The sequence below is a fragment of the Epinephelus fuscoguttatus genome, linkage group LG20, assembly GCF_011397635.1.
Source record: "Epinephelus fuscoguttatus linkage group LG20, E.fuscoguttatus.final_Chr_v1".
Classification (NCBI taxonomy): Eukaryota; Metazoa; Chordata; class Actinopteri; order Perciformes; family Serranidae; genus Epinephelus; species Epinephelus fuscoguttatus.
In genome coordinates this window covers 10,513,354-10,521,603 of record NC_064771.1, presented here as the reverse complement: position 1 = coordinate 10,521,603, position 8,250 = coordinate 10,513,354, and the positions used below count along the sequence as shown (strand labels likewise).

General features: G+C 40.8%; 1 protein-coding gene across 1 annotated transcript in view; it reads left to right on the top strand.

Annotated features, from left to right (window-relative positions):
- The first annotated feature begins 2,146 nt into the window (after nt 1-2,146).
- pkd1b (polycystic kidney disease 1b) overlaps nt 2,147-8,250 on the top strand; it is a 36,185-nt gene continuing 30,081 nt past the window's right edge. Inside the window, exons 1-10 of the mRNA XM_049564342.1 lie at nt 2,147-2,219; nt 2,957-3,137; nt 3,229-3,437; nt 3,527-3,645; nt 4,348-4,495; nt 4,594-4,859; nt 4,958-5,713; nt 7,079-7,210; nt 7,319-7,464; nt 7,634-7,770. Of these exons, the coding sequence (XP_049420299.1) occupies nt 2,147-2,219; nt 2,957-3,137; nt 3,229-3,437; nt 3,527-3,645; nt 4,348-4,495; nt 4,594-4,859; nt 4,958-5,713; nt 7,079-7,210; nt 7,319-7,464; nt 7,634-7,770 (2,167 nt within the window). The remainder of the gene's footprint in view (nt 2,220-2,956; nt 3,138-3,228; nt 3,438-3,526; nt 3,646-4,347; nt 4,496-4,593; nt 4,860-4,957; nt 5,714-7,078; nt 7,211-7,318; nt 7,465-7,633; nt 7,771-8,250) is intronic.

The following is an 8,250-nucleotide window of genomic DNA, read 5'->3' as shown; positions in this document are numbered from 1 at the left end:
ATCATTAAATCATTAAAAATCATTAAATCATTATTATGATTATTATTTCATCATACTTACTTTGATATATTTTATGTATATATGTAGATATATAATATTTTTATTGGAATTCCTTATTTTCAGTTATACAAATTCAAATTTTGAATGCTCGTCACTGGTGTATTTAATAACAGTTACACTTCTATTTCATGAAATAGAAGTGTAACTGTTATTAAATACACCAGTTTTACACATTTTTATTGTGTGATGTTTTCGTTGTTACTTTGGTTCTGATTTCTTTTTAATAATGACTTTTGGGGCTGTTTTGTAATCTCTCAAGACAGATTCTGCAATTTACATTGTAGAAGGAAGAAAAAGGAAGTTGTTTTTTTTTTTTTTTTTTTTTTTTACCGATGGATTTCCAGATTGGCTGTTTTGTGGAATAGATTGCATTTAATTTTTATGCTCCACATATATGGCTTTAAACTAAAGGGGAACTATGTACCATGGAAAATTAATGACATTTTAAACTTAAACTGACTTTTGAAAAGAAGAAAAAATATAATTAAATATAAATAGGGAAAAAAATTAAACTCTGTTATGAAAATATGAATGATAAAGCATCATATCGTAATGATAAGTCGAGTTTTGATATTTTCCCAAACTACTGGTTTATTTAGATATTTTGCACAAATCATTTGTGCAATTATTTGCATGGTTACTTTAGTTTTAGTATCTTTTTAAATACGACTTTGGGGGCTGCTCTGTGGGTTGGCTTGCATTGAATTTTTATGTGCAACATACATGGCTTTAAACTAAAGGAAATCTATGCAACGTTGAAAATGTACATGTTTTTCCTATGGTCTAAGACAGTCTAAAAGTATTAGTAAACATGAACAACTCCCTCCCAAATTTGAATGAAAGAATGTGAAAACTCAAATGTGTGATGTCATCGAGCATAAAGTCTGGAACTGCATTCTGTAAATGCCTGTTTAATTTGTGGCACACTTCAGGCTCCATCAAAATCTCAGCTATACAAAGTTATACCATTACTTGAGGTAGATCTTATGTAGGCTATTGTTGAAGTCAGACTAGAGTTGGATTTAAATTCTTTAAACCCATACTGTCAATTGCAGATCATACACTGTCCACAACTAAAAATAAAAATAAAAAACAAAAAAGAGGATGACTTTTTAGTAAGAAGTTGTCAAATTGTACTTGAGTGAAGTAGCCCACTAGAGTAAATGTACTGAATGATTTCACTATTGCAATTGGCTCTCTCTTCAAACTAAACAGTACCACTCCCTTTTGCTCAGTTCAACAAAGAGAAATACAAGCGTATCCATGACAGTGGGCTCACAATTCCCAGCTATGGTTGTCTTATCACTGCCTTCAGCTTTATCTGTTCCCTCTCCAGGCAACCCAGAAGGCATCCTTTCTTTTAAAACGAGGTCTATTTCTTTTGCGTGTGCGTCACAGAGCCTTTGTTTGGATAGTGATGAGGTCTTGGAGTTAGTGCTCGGACAACAGGCAGTGGGCACAAAGCAGGGGAGAGAACTTTGGAGAAACATCTAAATTTGGCAACCCAGCAAAAGATACTGATTCCTCTATATTCCAAAAGCATATCAAAAGCAACAATTTGTAGCCAAACAGCACTGACACTACACTGCCTCTTTGGCCTCTCAGGCTTGTTTCTGTCAGGACCCTCAGCTGCGTCCCGCCTGAGTGAGTCTCACTGTTTCTATTGAGTGCCCGGGGTTTTACAACATGGTAATGAGCAGCGCTGGCCTCCTCTGTCCACTCTGCTTCTGTGGCTGTTGCCGAGAGACAAAGTAGAAGTCACCCAGGCGCTCAGAGAGAGTGGAGAAGAGCCCTTTAAAACAATGACACCACCATAACTCATGGTGTGTGTGCAGGATGAGGGGAGGGGGGTGTCAGTGGAGGGAGATGAGAGCGTGGAAGAGGGGCTGAGAGGAAGACTAAAACTTTCAACTTGTACAAGAGCACTGAGGATGAGCGGAGAGACTTGTGGCGATGGCAGGAGTAAACAAGAAGAAGAATCTAAACACTTAATGCAGTGATGCGAGGCCAATGACTTCTACAGTGCTGCTGTGGTGATGAACCAGAGACTCTTTTCTCTTCAGGAGGATGTGATGTGCTCTACAAGATGACAGGTGCACTGGTGCCACAGAGGCAGGGACTGTGGATTATTTGTGTGGTTTTGATCACTGCAGCTGGAGGTGAGGAGCTTTGTGTTGTATTGTAGTAAGATAAAAACTAAAGACTGTGATGTTTTGTTTTGGAAAAGTTTGGGTTTGCTCGCCTCATTTGCAGGACATCACAAGAGTGATTTCTCCATTGCAAGATCCTTTCTTTCTCTCTGTCATCATCACATGACCCCTGAGATTTATCCTGGGACCCCTTTGAGTGTTCCCTCACATTGGGAATCACCTCAAGAACTTAAATTATACATTATTTTACACTTTTATTTGCACAAAATTTAGCATTTCAGTAAAATTCATCGTACACACTGGGTTCTCCAGTGTTCCAATAATCAAGCAGGGTGTCTGGGCTCAAATTTCCTAATTAGAGCAACAGGTGATCGTGCATCACAATGATAACATCTTGAAATCAAACCCTGCAGGTGAAATGTGAGTGTAATCAAATAAAATCTGCAAAATGTGAAACATCTGTTGTGTAACATCTGTTGTGACTGACTGTTAAACTCATGTGACTCTTCATAATGAGCTAAACCTGCTCGTCTCATCATGGGACTTATTATCTCAACAGGTTTAATTATGAGTGCAAATTGACACCCTTACAAAAAAAACAAGTGGGGAACTTAAATTAAATTAGCTAGCATGCTTATCTCACCAAACTGTTGTTCATTTTATTCTTTGATTCTTTGACAACTGTCCGTCAGTGAGAGATGACTCCTCTTGCATGCCATCAGTTCAGCGTGTGTTTTGCCTTCCAGAGGACATTCCTTGTCCAAATGGTGGTCAGATCCACCTGGCCAGCCGGCGATGCTATTGGCTCTCTGAGATGACATTGTCATGGCCTGAGGCACAGGACTCATGCAGAGAGACCGAGGGAGGAGATCTGGCATCTGCTGACAGCCTGGAGCTGCAGAACTTCATCCATTATGCTTTCCCACTGTGAGTGCTACAAACAATTATCTCTTCTCGTGTGTCTATATTTACATATGTATTTATATACCATTTTTTCTTTGCGTTTGTGTTGGTTTAGGACAACCACTGTGTGGGTGTGGCTGAAGGGATCAGGGGTAGAAGGGTCTGACCAGGTGGGGGTTGTGGAGCCAGTGAGTCCTGCATGGTGGACTGGAGGCAGTGAGAGTCAGAGGGGGTGTACTCAGATGGCCTTAGGGACACAGGGACGATGGAGGAAGGCTCAGTGTGCTGGACGATACCTTTTCTTCTGTGGAAAAGAAGTAACTGGTAAGACTGCTGTTTCGTTACAGAACACCAGAGGCACACATTCATATAAAATACACTTCAGTGATTTTGGTTATTCTCTCTTCATGCAGTTTCTTTACCATCTGAGGACAGTTACCTGACTGGATTGGTGCTCATGACCGGCATCTATGCTCAGACCCAGATACACCCCTTTCCCAAGGTCCCAGACATCGGACAACTCCCAGTGGAGGTCAGTAAAGTGTCAGTCTAAATCTTTGGTTCCCTACCTGAAAGGCTGCAAGCTGAACCTGGAAGGGTTGGTAAATGATTAACAAGAAAGGAAACAAAAAGACAAACATCTGCAGCACAGAATAATTACTCTTTTCTGTGAATGCTAGACAACTTTACTTCAGGAAGTATTTAAAAAAGTATTTGTACAGTATTAGTATTATTACGTGACATAATAAACCTTTAATAAGCAGGTACAGGGTGGTATTGCTTGGTTATAACACGAAAGAAACTAAAAAGATTAGGAATCAGTTATCAAAAACAGTGACTGCAGAACCCTTTTCAAATGCTATCAGTCCATTTAATGGCCGTTATCAGTTGTCATTATTGCTATTATCAAGCTTCAGACAGGGCAAACTGCACCTACCAGTAGGCCAGAAGGTGCAAATCCAACGTTTCACTGACAGTTCATTAGCTTTAGGCAGCTAGGTGTAGGAAAAGATCATGGTTTGGGTTACAATGAGTATGTTTGTCACGTTAAGTAGCATAACATGACGTAATGTGATGTAACATAACACAATGTAATGTAACATGATAAACTTCAATGGTCTATGACACAAAAAGTACATCAATATGGTGCAACCTCCCTGTTCTTGAGTACTTATCTAAATTTAAAACTTTGGTTTCTTGGATGTATATTCTGGTGCTGCGTTGACACCCACAGATGCAGCTGTTCCCAGGGATGTGGTTCAGTCATGCAGGTCAGCTGGAATCAGTAGAGCTGGTAGTCCAGCCCAGTCCAGTGTCCTCTCAGGCCCGTGTCCAGATCCTCCGACCCTACTGCAACCCCAACCATCACCTGGTTCCTCCAGGTACAGTACAACAGTTACTTACTTACTTACTCTTAGGGTTTTCTGAGAGCTTCTGTTTGTTTGATGCTGTGGGTAATAATCTCCTTTTTGCTCCTCAGGCTGCAGCTCTCTCCTTAATCCATTCACGTGCTGCTCAGCGGTACCTCTGTGTAACACCACAGGGGGCTGCAGCATGGGCCAGTACTGGTGCCACCTGCTGGAGACCTGTGTGCCCACCACCAGTCCCTGCAGCCCCTATGACTCTGCAGCAGAAGGCCGTGGCTTTACCTTACCGCCCAGATACCTTGCAATACCACCCTTCTACCACCTGGTGGCTGACCTGCCTCTGAGCGTTAACCCGAGCTCTGATTTAAAAACTATAAGTGTGAGTTGACCTACAGCAGTTATGGACCTTTGGTGTTTGATTACAATATCAAAAATAGACTCCTTACACTATTTCCTGCTTTTTTTTTTTGTTGTCAGTTGCTTCTTCCAGATCAAGCGATCATGGTGTACCCTGATGATATTGTGGCTATACAACACACTCGCGACCCTGGAACATTCCTCCATTGCCTGAACAGTGAAGCTTCTCTAAACTCTCCGTGGCGCCAGACTTACATGTCCCTTAGGAGGACGGAGTGGGGAGGCTGGTGGGAGGGAGGCGTCACTTCTCTACCCCAGGGAGGCCAGTGGGTGGACGGAGTGGTGTGTAATCTGAGGATGCTGTATGTGGACAATTTACACAGAGGTACTGAGCATGATTATAACTTTGGCTTCACCAACAGAGAGACAACCACAGCTCCAGATATTTGGGCCCTGACAACTCAGAGTCTGAGATCTAAATTTGGACTTAACGTCATCCACCCCGTGCCAGATGAAAAGAACCAGATTCATGTCCAAGTCAACGTCCCAACACTAATTGTTGTCAAGGTCCTGTCTGGGGAGAAAGCCAGCAGCTCATGGTCAGCCCCAGTTCTTCAGACTGGGGTCCCCTTTTTTCCATCTTGCCCCAGAGAGATGGCTCAGTCTGTGCTTGGCTGTAAGAGACAGTCCAGTGATGCCTGGTTCTCCTCTGTGACCCTGGTGTTGCCCTCAGTGGGAGTTCAAACACTGAACATCAGCGTGATGGATGCAGTAAGCTCTCGGAGTGTGAGTGTGAGGGTTTTTGGCTATGAAGCAGTCACAGGGCTTAGTGTTGAGCCACATGGATGCCGGAGAACTCTTGTAGACACTCCACAGGTGAGACTGCAAAGATGAATTTAGAGCAAACACATTCCCCTTATTTAATCAAATATTTTTATTGGACATGTTAGGAGCATAGCTATAGAGATGGCAAGCCAACCGATCAGTCTACCACTTTGGTTCAAACTGAAATGACTTAACTACTGGACTGATTGCCATTTGAATTCTGTACAGACATTCAAGGCCCTCAGAAGATGAACCTTAATGATTTTGGAGACTTTTCACCTATTGACACTAGGAAATCAAATTTATCAATTATCATTTGAAATAATCCACATCTTCTTGATGGACTGGCAAAACATTGAGTACGGACATTCATGGTTCCCAGAGGATGCATCATTATTTCTCTAGTGGCACCAAGAGGCTGATATGTGTAGTATCCAGTGAAATGTCTTGATAATTATTGGATGGATTTCTGTGAAATTTGGTACAGACATTCGCATATATATTCCCAACAGGGTAATATATATAAAAACGTTGGTGATCCCCTTACTTTCTGTGTAGCGCCATCATCTGGTCAAAATTTCCATATATCCAGTACTTTGGTTTATGGACAAATGCCTCAAAACTAAAGACATTCCCATCAGGTTCTGCTGTACTTGGTGATTACTTCAGCCCAGTCACCAGAAGAAAATGTTGCCTTTGTATGTTTCTGCAAACCATGAATACGCTACATTTGTACATTTCATACATATAATATCAACATTGTTAAAGTGACAGTAATTATTTCATGTATATGACACCTAGGCGAGATGGCTGCCAAGCTGCAGACCACTATTTGAGACCAGCAGACAACAAAAGTTTTCCTAATCATAGCAAATTGTTTTTTGTGCCTAAACATAACCACATGTTGACCACAGTGTTGTTATAAGGTTAAAAAAAAAAGGTAACTGTATTCACTACATAAAAATGTACAAATATTACATATCCATGGTTTGCAGAAATGTACAATGCCAAGATTTAGTCTACTGATCGTGTTGGCTTAGTTATAATTAGCAAGTGTTAGCATGCTAACACGCTAATCAAAAATGGTGAATGTGGTTAACAGTGAAGAGGTCAAAACTCCAACAACATTTGTAGTAGGTCTTCAAACAACCACTTTATTGTGACACCAACATGTTTCAGCCTCTGGCTTTAACCAGGCTCCACCTTGCCTCATAAACATCAGCAATTTAACGCTGTCATCGTAGAATTCAGCTCAAAGCACTGATTGCTCTTCCAGCTTCAAAGCTGCTAGAGTGGATGTTGACTCTTAGTCCATCCGTTCACATTCCATCAGAGGAATGTGGACACATTAAACTGTAGTTTGAATATAAATTTTCTGATATTGGTATCTTTTTCATGTTTGTTTTTACATTCTAGTCATTTAGAGCCAAAGTGGAGAGCGGTTCCTCAGTAAAATTCATGTGGGTGATTGACGACCTGGAGAAGTTTGCCCATGAGGGAGAATCTTATAGTGTGGTGTTCAAGAAACCTGCTGAGTATAAGCTCAAGGTAAGATACATTATTTCTCTCTGTAATGTTACATTTTTCAGTTACTTTCTTTTTAAGTAACCAGTTATTTTCTGTTAGGTGACAGCCTCCAACCCTGTGAGCACTCAGAGTCAAGAAATCCTCCTGTCTGCTGATGAAATGACCCCAATGGCTGAGCCAGAGTTCCTGTTAGTCAGGGAGGTCATAGCTGTGGGTGCTACACACCTCTACACCCTCAGGGTCAAAGTGGATATCTCAATGCCTGTCACTTTCAGGTAAGGTATTACATTTTCACAAATAGCCCTCAGAAATACTCATAGACAACCACTGGGATGGCATGCTTTATTCCCCTGACTTTAAAATAAACACTACCTCTTGAAATGTATTTCTGAAGTAATGTTTTGTGTGTTTATTCTAAATTTCCATGTGGTATATATCGTGTAGATGGGATTTTGGGGATGGCAGTAGCAAGGTGTTCCATAGCCAGTCTGCTCCCTGTCACACCATGGAAGGGCTTATGAAGGGAGGAGGGAAGCAAGTGTATGTCCAGGACTCAGTGAACTATACCTTTTCCATCCCAGGTAAACACACTCTCAAAAACTATTGAAGCTGCATTTACCAATATTTTTACACACAACATAAAATTAAATGACCATACGTAAAGTGAGAGGGGAAAACCCACTGCATGCTACATGCCTAGCACCAAACAACAGACAAAATAACAATAGCAATAGCAATAGCAAACATAGCTGAGCATTTAGCAGCCATTTATTTCCCCTAAGGAGTTGGTGCAAAAGAAACCAGAGAAGCTTGAACTTTGGACTTAATTGGGTGAACAGAAACAAATTCATGCTTATTTTGTTTCGTGTCTGCTGGATGTGTAATGTGTTAACAAAATCACTGTATTAACTTTATGAGGTGATTATATGACAGTTTTGTTTTTACATCTTATTTCTCCTGCCTCCTCAAGTGACCTAAAAGTCAATTAATGCAAGTTAATTACTGCTTTAAAGATACAGCAAGTTACAAGAGCATCAAATTAACCTTTTGCTAATATTTTG